The 21,820-nt window shown below is 41.7% G+C and overlaps 1 protein-coding gene across 5 annotated transcripts in view; it reads left to right on the forward strand.

Moving 5' to 3' along the window:
- Positions 1–398: 398 nt before the first annotated feature.
- LOC103529030 (meiosis-specific coiled-coil domain-containing protein MEIOC) overlaps positions 399–21,820 on the forward strand; it is a 28,292-nt gene continuing 6,870 nt past the window's right edge. The window contains exons 1-6 of one of the 5 annotated variants that reach the window (XM_030445308.1): positions 399–483; positions 10,126–10,257; positions 15,016–15,127; positions 17,440–17,563; positions 17,794–17,961; positions 21,577–21,678. In XM_030445308.1, coding sequence (XP_030301168.1) covers positions 17,816–17,961; positions 21,577–21,678 — 248 coding nt within the window. In that variant the 5' untranslated portion in view covers positions 399–483; positions 10,126–10,257; positions 15,016–15,127; positions 17,440–17,563; positions 17,794–17,815. Of the gene's footprint in view, positions 546–4,336; positions 4,371–10,125; positions 10,258–15,015; positions 15,128–17,439; positions 17,564–17,793; positions 17,962–21,576; positions 21,679–21,820 lie in introns of those variants that run through there. The other 4 variants (XM_030445306.1, XM_030445307.1, XM_030445309.1 and 1 more) reach the window with 4 other exon arrangements.

Raw genomic sequence — 21,820 nt, forward strand, 5'->3', positions numbered from 1 at the left:
TCCTCAGTTCCCCCTCCCTGCCCCAGTTCCCTCTCACTGCCTCAGTTCCCCTTCATTTCGTCAGTTACCCCTCGTTTCTTCAGTTCCCCCTCACTGCCCCAGTTTCCCATTTCCTCAGTTCCCCCTCGCCGCCTCAGTTTCCCCCCCTCACTGCCTCAGTTCCCCTTCACCGCCTCAGTTTCCCCCCTCACCGCCTCACTTTCCCGCTCTCACCCCTCTCATCCCGTCCCCCCCCTCCTTTCCCCCTCAGTGGTTTCTCCCACCCTCCCTCCCGTTAACTCCGCGCTCCTTCCCGCCTCGGCTGCCGCCAGCGCTGCCGTTGGGGCGGTTCCAACGGTCCCCCGGGGGGGTGTGTGTATGGGGTGTGTGTGAGGGCTGAGGCGGCGCTGCCCGCGCACCGCCCCGTCCCCTCACAGCCATAAGATGGTGGCGGGCACCCCTCAGCCTCCGGCCCTTCGGCCTGACGAGGCTCCGCGGGCAGAGGTGAGGCGTCAGAGCTGCCGCCCCGTTTACCAGGAATAACAGCGGCCCCCGGAGCTGAGGGGGTGAGCGGGGGGAGGTGGTTGTGAGGCGCTTGGCTCCTCTGGAAGGGAAGGAGGAAGCGGCCTCCGGGGCTGCCGCGGGTTTCTTGGGCTCTCTGGGAGAGAAGGGAAGCCCAGTGGTTGCTGGTAGAGCAGGGCCGTGAAAATAAAGGACGTATCTGCGAAAGTAGAAGGTTATCTTCCTCTTCCACTTGTCATATGCGCTCTGTCAGAGGTTTGTGTGCGCTCCGAAGTTAAAAGAGCCGTGAGCGGTGTTAAGTTACCGAAAATAAGGGATGTTTCTGCACGGTGAGATAGCAGAAAAGACCTGTGAAGGCTACAGGCTGAAATACCAGTAAGGCAAGCCAGGAGTCACTGTCAGAGGCTATGGAGGGGAATACATGGAAATGTTTGGTTTTAGGAAAAAGGTTTCCTTTTGCCCCTTCTTCCCCTGCCCCTTCTTCCTTTCCTTCCTCCCCCCCCCCCCCTTTTTTTTTCCTTTCTCCTTCTGTAAGCAATCTTTTGAGTTCATTGTTATGGTTTCTACATTTCCCGTCATAGGAAAAAGCCAAAAAAAAAAAAAGGTTGTCTTGGTGTGGTGAGGAGTCGGGAAGAGTGACTGCTGATACTTCAGTTTATTGTATAAACAGATGTTCCACTGAGTTATTAAAATCCCTGCAACCTGCTATTTTAAAGGTATTGTTCCTCAAATGAATTCACAGCGTGGTCTGTGGCCAGGCTGACGCCAGGAGGTTGTGTCTGAGCATGTTCACACTTGGAGTTAGCAAGCTTTCAAACTCCTTACAAAGATTTGTAGCTTTCTATTTATATTTTGAGTATCTTTGCCCGCTCTTAGCGTGTTGTTGAAGCCTTTGAAATCTTCAGGGGGATGTCTGAAGGCTGCCCAGGTGAGAGTCACAATGTTATTCGCAGCCTGTGGTGCTTTTCCTACAAACATGTTCAGGGCAGGAGGAGGACTTGGCAGCTTTGGTCCCCTTGTTCCTGTGGCTGAAGCCACGCTCTGTTCACACGTTTTGCACAGGCACTGGGGGTATTTTGCATGTTACTTGCAGAGCTGGGTGTAGTAGCTACTGCTGCTTCCCAAGATTATTGTTGGGATCAGTTTTTGCTGGATAGCAGCAATGAGAAATGCTGCATTTTTTTAGCTTCAAAACCTTTCTCAGCTGTTTGCCTGTGCAGTGTTTTGCTTTAACATAAACTCTGAGCCCTTCAGAAGAGTCTGTCTTGTTTCTTTCTGTAACACACTGTTCTCAAGCTAGCGGAAATAATTTATGCCTGAACTATTTTCATGGATTCGTGTCTGGATTTCTTCTCTTTCCCTCTCTCTTCCCCAGGCCAAACAAGTGTGAAATTCTGCTTCTTGGTCTTTATTTGACACTGTTGTGTTCTACTCATATCACTAAAATTAGTGCCTGTACTTTAGTCATGTGCAGCCTTAACACTGGTAATCCTTGGGCTTTTTGAGCTTCTTTAATATCTCCTCAGAGCATGGTCCCAAATCTTAAAATGTTTTGGGGTTTTGTAGTTTGTTTTTTCTTGAAACACTTTGAGTTCAAACCATACTATCAGCAGCACAGGTTGTTCCAAAAACCTAGATGTGGAAGTAGGTATAAAATCTTTGGTGTCAGGTTTATATATGTTGTAATTCCCAAACTGTGCTTACATCAGAGTGTTGTAGGAGCTGGAGGAGGACAGTCACTGTTTCTGAATGCCATGACAGCCTTATGGAGAGAAACTGGGGGAGGGGGAGGGAATTAAATATATATATTAACAATGTAAATACAATAACGTAAACAAGGACTGAGGTTTTTAGGGAGGGGTGGCCTCATTTTTTTTCTTAACTGCTGTGTCAATTACACTTAATATTTGGGGAAGGATACAGGCTGCATGGAACTCTGCAGTGTTTTAAGAGTGCTTACACTGGAAAGTTTACAGTGGGAGCTGTGAGGGAAAGACTTTGCAGAACAAGGGGATGATACCTTATCTTAGAAACAGAAGAAAACTTTGGAGAAAGTTGTTTGTTTTGTTTTTTTTTTTCCCCCACACTCCTTTTTAAAGTTTGTTTTGGTTTTCTGTGGTCTGCATTAAGTCACCGAATCACTTAAGACCAAATGTTTGCTGCTTTCCACTGTAACACTTCTAGCAGTTAAAGGAGTTTCTCATACTCTGAAAGATGGATTTGGGGACAGTTTTAATGTTCAGAGTGAACAGCACAATTTTAGGTTTAACTCAGATGACTTAAGTGTATATTGAAGGGGAACTTGAGGGTTTGGCTTTTGCTTTGTTTTTTTGAAAAAAATTTAGTTGGAACATGTTAGCACATTACTTTCTTTTGTAGTCTCAAGAGTGTAATAACAGTTGGCTGATGCTGAGCTTTATTTCCCAGCAGCTAAATTGTATTATATCTGGTTGGTTTTTTTTTTCAAAAAGATAAAAAAATGCTTCTGCTCCATTTTCTCTGAATTTCTTAATCTGTTTAATAATATAATTAATTATATTGTTTCATTCTTTTTGTAGCATTAAAATATGGTAATGTGAGGGACAGATCAGGGTTCTTCATCAGAGTTAAGGGAATATAATAAGGGAAGTAATAAGGAACAATGTGTAAAAGGGGATACAATGTCACTGAGATACTTGACTCAAGTGGGGAGGAAGTAAGACAGGTACTGCATTTTGGTCTAAAACATTTAAATAAAGTTATTTTGAATTCTTGCTACAGGAAACAGAGGGCTTGATTTGTTCACTGTGCAAGCTGAGGGGAGCCAGCTGGTGGCTTTCAGTGGGGAGAAGGAATAAGTGGCAGGTACAAAAACCATTAATTCCTGTAAAGTATTTTTTCACATGGTGATACCAGTACTCCAGAGGTACAAGAGATAGTGAGCTTGTCATAAAAACCCTTGTGCTGTTCAATACAATGTTATACATATATTTTCTTTTTTATTATAGAAATTAACATTTCCTCACTGGGTTGTGTTTCCTAATTCTATCTTAGTGGCTTTGGAGGTGGATGGTCACCCAAGAATAATTACTTAGAAATTACTATGTATGGGAAGCAGTGGAAAGTGCACTTCAAAGCTTTCCCCACACTTCTTTCCCACCCCAGCAGCATTTTTCTGCCTAAATAAAGCAGTTCAGCTCTATTTCTCAGACAGTCCCTGCAATGGAGACAGTTCCCAGGGCTGAGGGCTGCAGTCCTGCATCCCCTGGGTGCCTGGCAGCGATTGCACAACGGAGGGAAGCCTACAATTCCCAGAGTTCTTCCACATACTGGTACTCCAATGACATCAGACATTACATGGCTGAGACTGGTTGTAAAGCAAGAAGACCCAAAATGTAAGCTTGGTCTTTCTTTCACTTCTGTAGCAGGGCCTTTGGCAGGGCGAAATTTTTGCTTGCTAGGGGAGGACTTGAGTTGCTGCAGAGGTATTGCAAGGGTGTGTAGCTGAAAAAAAAACTTGAGGTGACATTTGAGGGCAAGCAATAATTCGTACTCTGTTCCTGACAGTGTGGGTGCAGCTCAGCGACTCCTCTGCCGTGTGGGGTAGCCGCTTAACGCCAGCTCCGAGACTTTGTCTGGAGGGGCCATTTCCTTGCCAAAGCCCCAAATCTGCTTGCTGCTTTTCTGGTTTGTTTTGGTATTTTTTATTTATTTTTTTTCCTGCAGCTTCAAAGGGCGGAGGAGAGACGCTCTCCATAACCTGGCAACAGTTTCTGTGTGCGTGTAGTAACAGAGGTGTGCAGCGTGTGTCCCGTGGCAGCGGTGTTAAAAGAGGTAACAGTCCGACGGACTGGAAAACCCCGGGGATCAGCTGCTGCTGCAGTGCTGTGGTGTGTACAGCTGGCGTGTCCCAGTGCCTCTGCTGCCTCGGCTTCCCCAGTGGCGGGGGCGAGGAATGGAGGCGGGGAAGGGCTGCTGACACCTCTGCAGGTTTGTCTCGGTGGAAGTTGAACCTCAGTGGGATGAGGTTTCTGTGGGTTTTTGTTGTTTGGAGGAATGCCGATGCTTTAAGAAGATGGGGATAAAAAAAAATAATCTAGGGAATGCAATTTTTGCAGTGTAATATTTGCTTAGGTTGCTGTGATGCTGTGGGTTAAAGTAAGGGTTGTGATTTAGGTAGTGATTTAGGCTGGACATTAGAAAGAATTTCTTTATGGAGAGGGTGATCAGACATTGGAATGGGCTGCCCAGGGAAGTAGTGGATTCTCCGTGTCTGGAGATATTTCAAAAGAGCCTGGATGTGGCACTGAGTGCCATGGGCTGGGAACTGCAGCGGTAGTGGATCAAGGGTTGGACTTGATGATCTCTGAGGTCCCTTCCAACCCAGCCAATTCTATGATTCTATGATTTACCCACCGTTAAAGTGAGCACCTGACCAAAATATAATTCTCCAAAAGTGAATCTCTCTTCATGTTGACCACCAGAGTTCTGATAGGGACCATGAGGAGAGCTTGTGCAGTGGGTGGGAAACCTGGGAATACTTGCTGTTGAGAAATGTAATAGCTCCTCAAGCAGGTAATAGATCACCTTTCATTTCTCTTTGGAAACCATGCAGATTTGTTAAAAGGCATCGTGGCAGTGTTTGCTCAAGTCTGCAGCCTTAAAAATGTCTGCTAAGTGCTTTGGTTTCACAAAGTGAGCAACTGGTCAGGTGGGAAAAGTAGCTTTATATCTCATCTTGATAGTCTAATGAAATTATTATGTCAGTCTCTAAAGAATGGTGTATAATGTATAGACATCCTTGTGCAGCTGATTTTAAAGCCTATTTATTTGGCCATGTGACTGGCTGTAACTTCAAAGAGTTTTTACACATTCAGTAATTCATATTTTTTAAAAAATATTTTGATTTAGTGGCATTCAAATTGTGCTGCCTATTTTATCCTTCAAACTGATCTGTAAAAAATATAACTTTAGTCAGAATTTTATATTCTTCAACAAAAAGGTTTATACTGTAATTAATGCCAATAATCCTGTTTTACAGCAGTGTGTATTTGAGTGAACAGAGTCTACATCATGCACTTAAACTGCCTTTGCATTGGTTGGCTTTAAAATGAGTAGAAGTTCAGTTCCAAACTCTGTGCCCTGGTCTACCAGGAGATAATGGAGTGTGACACATGATAAGAATGATAAGTGAAGGTGACCACAGAGAGGTACCTGGTATTAAGTTCACTCATATTTCCATGGAGCCTGCAGTGCTCTTGAATTACATTACTCAAATTCTTCAGCATGAATTTGCTGAGCTGATGTTTTGAGCTTTGTGGACTGCTTAGTGATGTATTAAAGTAGCTCCTTGGTGCCACCTTTGTAAAACTTCCCCTTAGGAGTCCTAAATTTGAATTTCTGGGTAATAACAAGTGGCAGCTGATTTGTGTTTGCTGTTTTTAAAACTGGCAGCTTCCTATCAACGTTTCACATCAATGTTTCATGAAGGGTGTTTTTACTTTTTCAATGGGGAATTAGGGTTTTATGGCTTTTATGGAGAAAAAACATCCTCTGAAACATCAAAGTCAAAACAGTGTCACTAACTTTTTTTTTAAATTAATTTCAACACAGGGCTTTGTTTCTAAGCTACCTCCTGGCAAATTATTCCTTATTTTTCCCAATTTTTAAATTGCAGTTAGTGGAAAAGTTGGATATCAGAGATACTAACTGTAGGATGGCTGAAGTTATAAAAATTACACATCACAGCCACAGTTCCTGATGGATTAATCTGTATCCCAAGTTTCCCAAGTGCTGACTGTGCTTGGTCTCTCATCATTTGCATTTTAAGTTTGAATATAAATATTGCAGAAATGTTCTGTGTGATTGGGTTTTATTTTTGACTGAGTGAAAAGTACCTCACAGAGCTATTGGTGTACAGGAGCAAGGATAATCCTTCATAAAGGGGGACCTGAGGAGCAGATTGGGATTTCTTTGGCCACAAACTTTCTGTGGTGTAGCTTCGTAAAGGAGAGAGGGCTAAACAGAAAAGAACTTCAAAGCTGACATGTCAAAAAGAGAACAGTTTTGACAGCAGTTTGCCCATATAACTAAATTCTGGAGCTTTTAAACCCTCAGGCAGTGTAGGTAGAAATGCTTAGGCTTTCCTCATGATCTCCCTAAAATATTAAGGTAATGTTTGAAATCAACAATGTTTTTCCTGGGGGATTAGATGTACCATAGCATGCAGAACTGCAAAACCTCTGGTTTTTCCATGATGGCATCAGTGTGTGTACAGATGCATGGTGCAGTGCTCTGGAATGGCAATATAAATCCACCTGAAGACACTATTCATATTACTCTAAAAAGCAGGCATTCAGCTTGGCAAAAATCACATTTTTCAGTGAGGAATAATTCAAAGTGAAGTGTTATGTCTACTGTAGCTTCTGTTTGATTGTGGTGTGTGTGTGTGTGTGTCCATATGTATCCATATGGAAAACATTATCCCTGTCTTCACCAAGGGACAGGTTACATGAGGCTGGAGGGCAGGAGGATCAGTCTGGTGACTATACACATGCTGAGAGGGCTCACCAGCTGCAAGATTGATTTAAATTTTCTTGTGACAACTTTTAAAAGTGTTCATAGATGGGAAGAAGAGTGAATATTACACTCATAAGAAAGACCAGGGGGAGTGTGCTGGTTTTTGGATTTGTTTGGGTTTTTTTTTATTTTTGGATACTGAATAGTGACCTTGTTGAGGTGTCTCTTATTCCTGTGGTAAGCTTTGGACTATCTGGAATTGACTGAAACTGGGAGGGAAGGGGGATGGATATTTCTGTGGTGATATTTCTGTAAATGCTGTGGAACCTGACAGCTTCCCAGAGGAGAGATCTGGGTGAGTGTCACTGCAGGGATAGAGACTTGTGTATGATTTGGGGCATTTGGTGGGGCTTGCTCATCCATTCCCCTACAGGGGGCTCTTAGCTGTAAGGACAGGACTGAGGAGATGGAGAGGACATGGTAGGGAAACTCCTGCTGGCAGGATGAGCTTGGGATAGGGCAGGAATGTGGAGGAAGCCAAGCATCAGTCTTCCCTGCTGATGCAACAACTTGCTTCCTTCTCCTGCTGGGCTCTCATTTGGTTTTGCATTTTTTTTTTCTTTGGGTTCTGTTCTGAATAAAATTGGAAGAAAAAAGCCCTTAGAAGTATTTACAAATGCCCAAATTTACTACTCAATGAGAACTGTTTTTTAATTTTTTTAAATTTTCTTTATCAATCGAGTGCAGTGCAAGCTGGCAATTCTTCTTGAGCAAAACCATTGCCTCCTACCAAAGCTCTAGTGGAGCACCCTCATATCCTGAAGATTTCCCAGAAGATCTTTCTAGGAATTAATTATTTACCAGCAGTGCAATCAGCATGTGTTTATTACAACCCCTAAAAGCTGAGTAACAGCCACAGAAAGTTGCCATTGAAGAGGGAAGGAGTGTTGGCTGGAGCTCAGAGGTAGCACTCTTATTTTTATTTTTTTTTAGCAGCTGTGTAAATGTGAAGCTTTGGTTGTGCTCTCATATAAGTTGTGAAGCTTTGGTTGTGCTCTCGTATAAGTTGTGAAGCCCAGTGCAGCACCTGCAGTGCTTTGAATACTTCCCATCATTTCAAGTCATTTCCTATTTGCTATTTTGGGGGTTTTGCTCATCAACTAATGATTTGGGAACCCCACTCTTAAAGTTGTGGAGAGTTTCATTGGTCACAGAGGTTGGGATGAGCCAAATTATCAGTGGGTTCATTAAAACCAGCTAGTAAATGTCAGATAGTTAAAGATAAATAAAGGTTGGCAGTTTAGACATGCACTGACTGAACAAAACATATGGTGGTAGAAAGATGTTCCTACTCATCCTTTCTGGAAGGAAACTGCTGTAAAATTAGCACCTAGGAGCAGTGGTGTGCACCGAGGTCATGGCATGGCAGAACCCCCTCTTTTAGCTTAAATCCAAGGAGCCAAATCCCATCTTTGGGGCCTTGGAGCTTCCTGTAATGTCAAGGGTTGTATTGCTGCCTCTCTCCCCCTGCACTTTGTGCATGGGATTTTTTTGCATGCTCTGAAGACCATCTGGAGCAAGAGCAGCAAGCTCAGCACTTCTCAGAAGTATTGACACGTCCACATGGACCTTTTACTAAACTGTTCTGCAGCCCATTCCTGGCTGCAGGTTTTCCTGGTGGTCTGAGCATGTTTCTCTGCTGCATGGTAATGGGAATGCTATGGGAAACCCAACAAAAGTGGTATCAGAAGTGGGTCATCTTATAGATCCCTTAGCCTGGTTCCAGTCCTTGGAAAAGAGAAGAGCAGAGGCTTGACTGTGGGTTGAACAAGTTGTAGCTGAATTCAGGTTGGACCTCAGGTAAATCCTTAGTTCTGCCACTCAGCAGCAGGTCAGAGTAGAATCATGGAATGGTTTGGGTTGGAAGGGACCTTAAAGATCATCTCATTCCAACCCCCTGCATGGTCAGGGACACCTCCCACCAGCCCAGGCTGCTCCAAGCCCCATCCAACCTGGGCTGAGGCACTTCCAAGGATGGGGCAGCCACAAATTCCTTGGCAACCTGGGTCTGGGTCTCACCACCTTCACAGCAAAGAATTTCTTCCTGATGTCCAACCTCAATCTCCCCTCTCCAAGTTTTAACCCATTTCCCTTGTCCTCTCCCTACCCCCCTGTGTCCAAAGCCCTCCCCCAGCTTTCTTGGAGCCCCTTCAGATATTGGAAGGTTGCTCTGAGCTCACCTGGGAGCCTCCTCTTCTCCAGGCTGAACAACACAAGTAGGTCAGCCACAGCTGGATGTGGATTCTGACATCATCTTTTTACTGGAGAAGAGCAGAATCTTTAACATTTAAGAATTTATCTTAATAGAGCTGTTGCACACTTCATCTTGATTTATCTTCATCATCAACACAACCCTTCCTCCATTCCTTCCTTCCCCCAAGGAAAGCTTTGTGTCTGTGGAAATGAAACCTTTCATTTGTGCTCTGACTTCTGCTGTGTCACAGTTTGCAAATGGCTGAAGTTGGAGAAATGGGACATCTGCAACAGGCAGCAGCAACTTGATTTTCTCTTGAAGAGCAGATTAAGTAGAGGAGGTTTTACTGTAATGGGCTGAAATGGATATTCAGAGAGCATAGGGAAGGATTTTAAGGCAGGCATGTTATACTTTGAATGCTCTTGGGGACAAGTTTTTGTCACACCTGGTTTTGGGTAGCAATGTGTGGCAGGAACCAGCCTTGACTTCGTTGGCAGGGACCAAAGTGCTTGAGGATGGTTTATCCTGTCCTGTGGTAGGGGTGGATCCATTCTGTGTCACTGAGCAGGACTAAGGGGTGAATAAAAAAAAAAAAAAAAGGCAACAAGTGAATGTGTGAGACATGGGTAGTACTGAAGGAATACACTATTGTTGTGCTTTGGTTTATTTTTCTTGTTAATTGCTTTTATTTTATTTTATTTTTTCAATTAAATTTAAAATTAAAAAATTAAAAATATTTAAAAATATTTTTAAAATTAAAAAATATTTTAAAAATTTAATTTAAAATTTATTTTTTAAAATAATTTTAATTATTATTTTTTATTTTAATTTTAAATTTTTATTTATTTTTCTTATTAATTGCTTTTAAATAGGCCAAGTCTGCCCTTAAGAATCTAAAATCCTGCTTGCATGGCAACACTGTATACATCAATGAAGAGAACTTGCACACTGCTATCAAGGACATGGTCAAACAAAGTGCCGCCCCTCATCATTACAAGTCACAGGTGAGTCCAAAAAGTTAATTTGACAAGATAAACAAAAATAAGTATTTGCTTGATATATTGATTTTTCTAACTAAATGTGTTTCATAAGCACACAACAAAAAACCCATCACCTGAAAACAATGCAGCACTAGAGATGAAGTAGCTCTCAGTTTGTGTCAGTACAGGAGAGTAACCTCTAGTTAGTTATGGAAGGCACCACTTTCTCATTCAGTCTGGCTTGAGTGCCTCTTGTCAAAGACATTTGTGAGTGTCAGGGTTTAACACTGGCCCAGCAATTAAACCAAGTAACAGATTCTCTCTATTAATCTCTCTCTAGTCCTTGATAAAGAAAGGAGAGAGAATAAGGGAGAGAGACTGATGGGTTGGAAACTAAACTACACAGCTTGAATGAAACAGGAATGATAAATAGGAAAAATGACTAAATTTATGCAAATAGACAGGAAAATTGATCCCAGGTTCCTCCCCCCTTTCCCCCAGTAACTCTCACGTCACCCCCGAGGCTGCAGGGCAGCCCTGGGAAAGTCCAGGCTGGAATCCTGGGGTCAGCAGCAGTTGGGAGCTGGAGGCAGGAACACACAGATTCAGGCTGGGATGGATCAGGAGCACAGGCAGAGGAAGGGATGGAATCCTCCCAGGATGCTGAAGCCAACAGGGAGAGGGGAAGAAGGGGAAGCAGGAAGGGGTTTGACCCTGGTGATGTGAGGCAGTACTGGGTCCCTGTCTCGCACTGCGACAGTGATGCCTCAAATTTATCCTGAGTATGAGGTGTATGGGATGGAATACTCTGTTTGGTCAATTCTGGCATCTATCTTGTCTGTTCCTCCCCAAAGGAGGGCTCAGGTGGGACCTCTTTATTCCTTCTGGAGGGCAAAATGTTCCTCAGAGCTGAGCAGTGTCCTTGGCTCTGCACACCAATCTCTAGCAGTAACTATAAACATCGAGTGTTATCAGTCCTAGAAGCACACACTGACTGAGAAACTTGCTGATAATTGCAGCAAGTGCAACTACTTAAAGAGACTGAGCTAAAAGCAAAAGTACCAGACAGAAATTCACCTTTATCCTGGCCCAAACCAGGCCAGTGAGATTTACTGAGAAGTTGTTCTAAAGAACAACTGCTGTAAATTACCTCCAACAAAAGAAAAAGAAAAATCTTTGTATTAAATGAATTATTTGGATGCTAATGTTTAAAACCAAAGAGCTGGCTCAGTATGATCAGTGTCCTTAATGGTAATTGATCTGTGCATCCCAAATACTCAGCAAACATCTCAGAAATGTACTTTTTACCCCCAACACCTCTTCAGTGATTGTTTTTACATGATTTTTACCCAGCTGCCTCAGGGGGGTCTGACAGACTCCATTCTTTTGTCTCAGAAACAAAGTTTCCTAATTCTTTGCTGAAAAGGAACACTGCCCTTTCAGTGATATGAAGTCAGGATTTAGAAGGAAGTCTCCAGTAATCTGTAAATAATTGACCTATTTTTCTCACTGGTTATAGTTTTTGACATATCCTTTCCTCTTCTACTTGTTAGTTTCCCAGGAAACCCAAGAAGCAATTTATAGATTGCTGCTTTCTTTTTTCTTTTTTTTTTTTTTTTTTTTTTTTTTGTCTATTTTCAGAGTTATTAGCAGTGCATCCAGAAGGGGTTAACCAAGTGTGCTATAAATTAAGATGGCTGTAGCTGTGAGGTATCAAAAGTCAAAAAACCAAAACAATGCTTTTTCTTATCTTTATCTTGCCAAAAAAAACCCCAAGAAATAAACAGGAAATATTTATCCTGACAAGAATCAGGGGAAAATACACTCAGTATAGAAGCAATAATACTGTGTGCTGATGTCATTTACTGTTGTCATGACAGATGTTTTATAAAAGCATCTGGGAGCAATCCTCCTCTGTGGCAGGGAGCTCCTCCAGGTTTAGGATAACTGATTATAAAAGGCTTTCTCCAAATTTAGCTCAAGTGCTTTTTGGAAAATCAAGATTTTTCTGACAGATGGGGCTTTATGTATATGTCAATGAAAGTCATTCCCTTTAATTATGTAAAGAATCAAATATGTAGCTCTGATATACATTATTTTTTAAGCTTATATCCTTTTAGAGAGCTGTTATTCTGATATAAGCCATAGACTTTTCTCACCTCTAAACAGGAAGGGAGTTGAAGCCCTGTTGAATTTATTGTTAATTTATGTCCTCTAATTCTGTAGTTCAGCAAAGAACCTCACTGCAAACATTCCATACAGTTGGCATAATGCAGTGGTCTCTAAGAAAATCCCTAAAACTCTTTCAGGCTCAACTCTCAAAACTTTCAAGCTCTGCCTGAGGGACCTTCACTGCTCTGTCAGCAATTATCTCAGAATAATTAGATGGTTGCAGTTGTTTTAGCTGGACAGCACACAAAGCAAAACATTTCCAGTAATGAGAAATCCTTGCTGAGTCTTCTGCTCTATTCACAGTGCTGTGAAAAATCCTCAGGAAAAGGTTTTTCAGAGGATCCTAGAGCTGCCCCATCTCCAGGAGAGGTGGTGAGACAGAAACCTCTGGGATAAATCAAGCAGGGGCCTTGATTCCAAAAATCCATTCCAACCTCAGCTGTTTTGAGACCTCTGCCATTCTGGATCCTCTGTTCCCAAACCAACTTGGTGGTTATCAAGTCTTGGACCAAGTTTTTTAGATTTTATCTGACTCCATGCCTGGCAGCTCTGCTAACTTGGCTCTGAGTGGGGAATGGGGAGGACAGCAGGAAGAGGAGACAGGGAGTAGCAGCTTTCCTCAAGGTCTTTGCCCTCACTGCTGGAGCAGTGAAACCATCTATGAAATAACAGCCAATTTTTAGCCAGTTTTAACCAGCCTGGACAGAGGAGAAGCACAGAGGGCAAGGCAGCAAAAAGTGAGTCAGTGTGTAGAGCACAGCACTCATGTCCCAGCTCCAACAGTACCAAGGTCTAACAGCTGTGATACTCTTTAGTTTCATGTGTAGAGTTGAAATGTTATATTGCACTGGTTAAGTTCTATTCCTTTATTTCTCCTCAACTAAAAAAACTGGAAGAGCTGCATGAAGCTTTTTAGAAATGGTGAGTGTTCTTGGTGAATGCTTCAGCTTGCCTGCTCCTCAGCTGTGATGAGCTGCTTGCAGGAATTAAAGGCCCTCTGTGTGCATCTGAAGAAATGGCAACAAATGTCAGGTGTCCTTGAAAAAAGTGTGCTCAGTTTTGTATGCAGGTAGAGAGTTTAGTACTTGGGTGTTTCCATTTCACAGGAAAGCACAGAAGCTGTGACTTGTTATACTTTGAAAGAAAAAAAAATCAGATCTAGGTTTTAGATACAAGTTTTTTGTTGTTCTGAGAGGTAATTCAGTGAGAGTAGCAGCTTTCCCATGATGTGCAGAGTGTAAGGAATGAAATAAAAGCTCTACTGGAGGCTGTAGGAGTTGTCATGCTTTTCTCTCTCTCAAAATCTTTTTTTTTTTTTTAGACATTTTCATTTGTTGACTTTTGAGGTTGGAATTCTGAGGCAATCAGAGTTTTTTTTTCTTTCTTTGCAAAACCAAATATGACTCTGAAATTCACTGAGGAATTTTGAAACCAAAGCAAGCTGCAGGAAACAACACACTACCCCTTTTCCTTTTTTGTGTAACTTGGTACCAGCTCCTATGTAAAGTCCAGGTGAGAATTTTTCAGTTATTTTGGAATTCTGAGGAACTTGTAGAATGAGAATCCTCCATTGTTTTGGAAGTGCTGAGTGACAAGCCTGTATCTAGGGTACATGCAGTCCCTTCTCTACTAATCTTCAGTCACACTGTCCTGCACAACTCACATTAGCAGTGATTAATGGCTCTGAAAAGAAAAGATAAATCCATTAGTTACAGATCCTATTTTTAATCTATGCAAAAGTATTTTATCCTTTAGCCAAGGAGTGTGATTTATCTCCTTGTGTTGCTTCCTAGTCAGCCAAACAAGCCCAGGCCTTTGGCATGTGCTTGCTGATAAATTGTTGCTAAAATTTTGGCTTTGGTTGGCTACTGCTTTCCTAAAGCATTCTTGGGTGGTTCAGGAGTCCACTCATCTCCTTTTCTGCAAGTCAGGAGTTTAACTTGCAGCAAACCAGCACTGTGGTGACATTTAGTCCTTGGGCCAGGAAATTTTTCTTGTCTCTTATTAATAGTGCAGATACTGACAGTGTGTTTAGAGGGAGCATTACAGAATATGAGTTTGGCCTCTGTAGGGTGAGAGTACCTCTGATTCTGCTCTTTAACTGGGGTTTGTGTGGATGTGTGAGCCATATTTATAGCAACTGATAAGCCCTCAGTGTAAACTTCTTTGTTTTTATTCAGAAAGTTCACTGAGAGGTTGTTCTGTCCTGCTTGTGGTAGGAGGATGCTTGCCCAGGTAATATTTCTTTACTGCTTTTTCAGACAAGAGCCAGGAAGGCAGCTCTGAGTCTGACAGCTTTCACTAAACCAAATTCCAGCTGAGGATTTATAGTAAGCAAGATGTTACTGCTCTACTTCTGAGAGAAGAAATAAAAATTAAATGCATTAAAATTAAATTCACTTAGCACTTTCTTTTCTTTTTTCTTTTTTAAAAAAGCAAAGCATGAGAGGGTGGAATGCTCAATATTAAAGTTTTGTCCTTTAAGTTTATTTGGAGGTATGTAACTTTTAAGAGCTTTAGCTATAAAAAGCTTTCAAGTGACTGTAGGCAGACTGAATGCATCAGAATCAGAATGCAGATTTCCTTTAAACCCTCCTTTTTCTTGTTCAGGACCTCTGAGGTATTTCTCCAACAGCAGCCACCAGTCTCACAGGGCTGACAATCTGGTTCCTAGTGACAATGCAGTTTTTATCTGAGAAGCAATAAAATGGGAGTTTATTAGGTCAGTTGAAATGTTTTCTGGTTTGTTTTGCTTTTGTTGTGTGTGGTTTTTTTGCTTGGTTGGGTTTTTTTGGTTTTGTTTTTTTAGGATGAGGACCCAGTCATCACTATAGCATTACTTCTTCCTTTCATGTTTTTATTTAGCCTTTCAGGAATTAATTAAGTGCATGCTTGAGAGCTTTCTGCAGTTACTCAACAAAGATTTAAAAGATTGTTTCATTTGTTGGATCCAAGGATAGTTTGATCATCCTAATGAAAGAACCTCTTTTTGTTTGTTTTATTTGCTGGCTTTTTGTAGCTATTCCAGCTGTATTTACAATGAGCAATGTGACAGAAGTTAGTTTTATCCTCATAGTCCTAAAAAAATTTTGGCTTTTCCTCCTCAGCAGCCAGGTATCCAGAACTGAGCATGTTAGAGCAAGAGAAATATGGGTTTTTTTGCACTAAATTCAAAAGTTTTCTTGCTGCCAGCTTGCACACAGGACATCCACCAGCAGCTTCTTTTTAAATTCCTGTTTATTAACATTCTAGCACTGAATCCTCTGTCTTTTAGTAATAAGAGACTTGGAAAGATGGACAAGTTGCTTAACAGAAGGAGTTTGCTGGAGGAGAGACCTGCATCACATAAACTTTTTGATTAACACACCCAAGTGAAGCTGGGGACAGCCAAACATTCCCAGATCCTCTTGTGGCCTTGGAAGGGATCTTAATTATGTGTAAATATGTTAGAACTTCCATTGTTTGATCTGCAGCTTCTCTCCATTCTCCCAGGCATTGCTGTCCATAATTAATAGATAGTATGATGGCAAATTAATACTCCCTTTGAGAGATGAAAATTAAATATGCTAATATGTGTAAGGAAGCAATTCCTTCTTCTCCCCCCCCCCCCCCAAAACAAAAGTTTATACTTCCAGTTGGTTTCCTGACCCTTTTTTTTTGCCCAGAACACCAAAGAAATTCAGGAATTGTGTCAGGAAGATGAATTGAATTACTGAAAAAGATGGAAAATCCTCACCTTCAGTGCAGTGTGTTTTGAAAATAGGAAATTCCCTCAATAGATTGTTTTCAACTCATATGGTGGTGGTTTTCTTTGTGCTTGTAAGAACCTAAGTTCACTCATAAAGGCTTCTGGATTTGGGGGGGGAACAGATGCTGTTAAATATTCTTATTAGGAAAATGTTTTTAGTTACTGGCCTCAGGGAAGCATAAAGAATGAGGCTGGATGCTACAGATGGCTCCAGACTGCATCTGATCCAATGGCCTCTTGGAGCAGCTGATAGGTCTGAGCTTTTGGGAAGCTTGGATTTTTTTTTTTGTTGTGAGGTTTTATTGATTTCAGTTTTTTTGGGTGACTTTTCTTTTTTTCTAGAGGCTCCCAAATGTTATTTTCAGACCCACAAGTACTCCATCTTGAGTGTTTTCTGAGAATTAAAGGGCAGCTAATTCAGTTTTCTATCAGGAATGGTTTTATTTTGGGAATGCTTGAGGTTTTTACTTTTGGAATAAAAACTTGCAAAAGTTAATTGGCAAGAATCAAGAGTCCTGGTGCTCAAGTTGGATGTCAGTCTGCAGCAAAGCCACCCCTACACTGAGCTGTGGTGTGGGGGCTGCTCTGATCCTTTCTGTTCTGCTCCTGTAAGACCCCAGCCAGATCTGTGCCCAGTCTGGGGCTCCCCAGTACAAGAAGGGCACTGGAGTGAGTCCTGCAGAGACTTCCAGAGTTTCTCCTGGAGAATGGAGTGTCCAAGAAAGAGGCAGAAAGAGCTGGGTCTGATCAGCCTGGAGACGAGAAAGGGACCTTGTGGGTGTGTGAGAGAACGTGGTCCAGGTTATTTTCAATACCTTGTTTTAAGAAACAAGCCAAACCAGACCTAAACTGTTTTGTTATGAGAAAAAACTGCCCAGAGAGGAGGTGGTGGGATCTCAAAACTCAACTGGCCAAGTTTCTGAGTGACCTGATCTAACTGGGTCTGTTCTTAGCAGGAAATCAGGCTACCTGACCCCAGAGGTCCCTCCCAACTCAAAGTAGTTTTTTTTATATCTACTTAAACTTTTGTCCTTCACAAATTTTGTTCCTAGATGACATACCCCATGAAGTACAGCTCCCCATGTCACTTCAATCTCCTATTATTTATTATTTGAATAAATAATTTATGTATATTTGTCTTTTCTGGACCAGTACTTAAAGGCAGATACTTTCCTTACCCACATTTTCCTTTGTGAAACTTACAGATGTCATTCCCTGAGTAGTTTGGGCTCTGCTGGAATATTTTGTCTTTCCAGGGATAATTTCTCTTCCCTTTATCTTCTCAGGTGGGGTTTGTTTGCCTGTGACATGAGAATTTCCAGTCACATAGGCTAGAAGATTCTGAGCTTGTGAAGGTGGCACACAAACACCTACAATGTGAAATCTGTAGAGAATTCCTCTTACTGTAGAGTAAGTAGTTTTATTCACTTATTTTTAAGAAATAGCAGCATATCTTTGTCAGCTTTGGACTACTCTAAAGCAGAGGAGGAGAAAAGTCTTTGTATCTTTTTTGTCAGAGCTGTCATTTTCCTGAAAAAATTATTTAGATCAAGACATAACAAGAAGAATTTGCTTTATTGCTCTTACTGCTCATTCACCTCACCTTCTAACATTAAACATTTCTTTTCTTTTCAACACAGGTAAATATCAAGACACCAAAAAATGGACACTCAATTATTTTCCCCATTATTAGGAGCAATTACAACCACACCCCCTGCCCTTGAGTCTTCCCGTTTGTTCAGTGAGTGGGCAGCATGTGGAGAGGATATTGGCTCAAAAACTTCATTTCCAGACTGCACAAAGAAAAGGTATGAGATTCTTAGTGTAATCTTCTGGTGGTGGTCTGGAATGGAGCAGAACAAATGGGGTCCCAGAACCTTTTAGGAATTTATAGGATCTATAGAAGCTCAGTAAATATTCTTTGGGGTGTAATATTAATCATAGAGACTGTGGGGAAAAAAAAAAAAGGTAGGGTGTGTGTTTACATGTAAAAACATTTTTAGACTTGGAAAGGATACTGTATTTAGGGCATGAAATGCAGAACTGAAACTGAACTGAACTGAGTTTAATATGGAATTAAACTCCTAACTAAAAAACCCATCACTCTCCTTCTGTGAGTCTCTTTTCTCTGTACTCATAGCTCATAATGATCCTGTTTGACAACAGAGAATTCCTGGAACATGAACAGTGCAGAGAGTTTTAGACACAGGTGGGGAGTAAGTGGTGTTTCTGCTGCTGAAAGCATCAATATCCATACAGCTACTCTTGAAGATGTGCCAGGCTGCTGTCCTACTGTGCCCTTAGGGATAATGCACTCAAGTTTGGTTTTTCTACTAAAACAAAATGAAGTTTTGCAGCTTTAGATGCTGAATGAGTGCAAAAGGTCTTTGTTACTTGAGTCATGAAGCATTTTTATTTTAAATCCACTCTGCCCAGGTCTGGTCTATTGCAAATACCTTTGATTATCCTGTCTTAATCATGTTGTAAAATTATTGAAGTTACAGAGAAGGACAATGAAGCTGAACAGGGGGTTGAAAGCTTCCATGTTACTGGAAATAAATACTTCAGTTTTTTATAAGTCAGCTCTGCAGAGGAATGATTTCTATAAACTCATGAATGACACAAGGACTGTGAGGAACAGGGAATGAGTATTTCACAGTCTGGAAACTAGAAAATACCTACTGAAAAAATTGGTTCTGCCTTTCACATTGGTAATTTTACAGCTTGTGTACAGGAATGGAAAATGTAAGGCTCTATTCCAGCCTAAGAAATATAAGGAAATATAGGAAATATATAAATATTTCATATTAGCTTCCCCACTTCCCTCTTGCCATCTTAACACCAAAGGATTTTATGATACAAGTTGTTTCCTAATATATTACATTACCAAGGGTTTTCAGGTGGCTGGCAGTGAACAGCACTGGCTTGAGACAGAAGGGCATCTGTGATCTCCAGTTGGTTATAGGAATTGGAAATAAATAGGCCTCCTTTAGGAAAAAAGAAAATATAAAAATTGACAAAGACATGGAAAAGGTCTGGTTACCAAGTGTTAGTTACAGCCCTGCATTCAAATAACATTTTCAGGAATCTCTGCACTTGTGTATTTCCTAAACAAAATTATGTAGAGCAAATGAGTGGTCGTAAGTTGGTAGAAGACAAAATGTAGCAAGGCTGGAAAAGCCAGGGAGGCATTAGCAGCTAATTTTCTTTGTGGTGAGACATTCACAAGTTGATTGTTTTAATAGTTTAGCCCAGGGTTTGTAGTTTTGTTAATCACAGAATCATAGAATTGGCTGGGTTGGAAGGGATCTCAGAGATCATCAAGTCCAACCCTTGATCCACTACTGCTGCAGTTCCCAGCCCATGGCACTCAGTGCCACATCCAGGCTCTTTTGAAATATCTCCAGACACGGAGAATCCACTACTTCCCTGGGCAGCCCATTCCAATGCCTGATCACCCTCTCCAGAAAGAAATTCTTTCTAATATCCAACCTAAACCTCCCCTGGCACAACTTGAGACCCTGCCCTCTTGTCTTGCTGAGAGTTGCCTGGGAAAAGAGCCCAACCCTCCCCTGGCTCCAACCTCCTTTCAGGGAGTTGGAGAGAGTGATGAGGTCTCCCCTGAGCCTCCTCTTCTCCAGCTTGAACACCCCCAGCTCCCTCAGCCTCTCCTCATAGGGTCTGTGCTTGAGTCCCTTCACCAGCCCAGTTGCCTCCTTTGGATCTGCTCCAGGACCTTGATATCCTTCCTTAACTGAGGGGCCCAGAACTGGACACAGGACTCAAGCTGTGGCCTCACCAGGGCTGAGTACAGGGGCAGAATCACATCTGCAAAACCAGCAGGAGCAGTTATGTAGCAGCAGCAGCAGATGATGTAATTGTTTGGACAAGCAGGGAAGACCAAAAGATCTTGAGGGAGACAGAAACAAATCAGCTGAATGAGAAGAGGATGAGGAGTGAATTTTATTGAAGCAAAATAATGCATCTTAGAGGGGAGGAGATCTTAACAGTGTCATGTTTTAATGAACTTCTGAGTAAGAGGTGGGTGTCATTACTGAGAGCTCAGTAAAGGTTTTGTTTTGCACCTGAAGTAAAAGATAAAAGTTGAGCTTCTGTAAGAGCAGTGGTGGTTCAATGCCTGTCACTGTTTAACACTGGCCCAGCAATTAAACCGAGTAACAGCTGCTCTCTATTAATCTATCTCTCCTCCTTGATAAAGAAAGGGGAGAGAATAAGGGAGAGAGACTGATGGGCTGGGAACTAAACTACACAGCTTTAATGAAACAGGAATGATAAATAGGAAAAATGACTAAATCTATACAAATAGACAGGAAAATTGATCCCAGGTTCCTCCCCCCTTTCCCCCAATAACTCTCACGTCACCCCCGAGGCTGCAGGGCAGCCCTGGGAAAGTCCAGGCTGGAATCCTGGGGTCAGCAGCAGTTGGGAGCTGGAGGCAGGAACACACAGATTCAGGCTGGGATGGATCAGGAGCACAGGCAGAGGAAGGGATGGAATCCTCCCAGGATGCTGGGTGAAGGAAGGGAAGCAGGAAATCAGGAAATCTGGAAATCTGGCTTGGCCCTTGTGATCCCTCAAATTTATCCTGAGTATGAGGTGTATGGGATGGAATACTCTGTTTGGTCAATTCTGGCATCTATCTTGTCTGTTCCTCCCCAAAGGAGGGCACAGGTGGGACCTCTTTATCCTCCTGGAGGGTAAAAGCTTTCCTCAGAGCTGAGCAGTGTCCTTGGCTCTGCACACCAGTCTCTAGCAGTAACTATAAACATCAAGTGTTATCAATCCTAGAAGCACACACTGAGAAACTTGCTGTTAATTTCAGCAAGTGCAGCTCCTTACAAGAGACTGAGCTAAAAGCAAAAGTACAAGACAGAAAATCACCTTTATCCTGGCCCAAACCAGGACAATGCCTTTTTAAAATATTCCTGAGAAATACCAAAGTTGGAACCAACTCCTTTCTAAAAGGGGACTAAAAAGTGGTTTGACTTAAGTAAAACTTAAGGTATTCATCTTCTGAGATAAAAATAGTTCTTGAATTATGCAGGTAGATAAATTAGAATCCTCCAGGTTTTGAGAAGATCATATTTACCTTCTAAAGGAGCCTGTCAAGATTTGAAGAAATATCTGTAAAATAATTATGTTGATTGAAAAGAGAGGAAAATCTTTCACTGCTCCTGTCTGCATGTAACAGAGAGAAATCTCTGGAGAAGGAAGAAGTGAGAAAAAATACTCTACTTTCTTTAGGCTGTAGAATTACTGAATGCATAAAGAGATTTCTATATATTTGTGCTGAAAATTCATTAAATTCAGAACACTTAGCAGGTTTATTGCTTTTCTTTTAATTTTGCCTCTTCTTTTGATGCAAAAGAAAGATTTTTATTAAGTTTTTATTTTATTTTCAGGGCACCAATAAATCTATCTTATTCTGGCAATGGTCCTGATATGTTTGGGCTAGTGTCAAGCATTTTAGAGGAGCCAAGCAAGCCAGAAGCAGTTACAGATTGGTGAGTTTGGTTTGAATGTTCTTATATGTTGCATAATGTTGGGTTTTTTGTCATACAGGTAAGATTCACATTTTCAGTTATTTCACAGAGCTGAGTAAGGTCTCATAAATCCCTGTGAAATGTAGAAGTGTTTTTCTTTACT

This window comes from Calypte anna, chromosome 2 (genome assembly GCF_003957555.1).
Source record: "Calypte anna isolate BGI_N300 chromosome 2, bCalAnn1_v1.p, whole genome shotgun sequence".
Classification (NCBI taxonomy): Eukaryota; Metazoa; Chordata; class Aves; order Apodiformes; family Trochilidae; genus Calypte; species Calypte anna.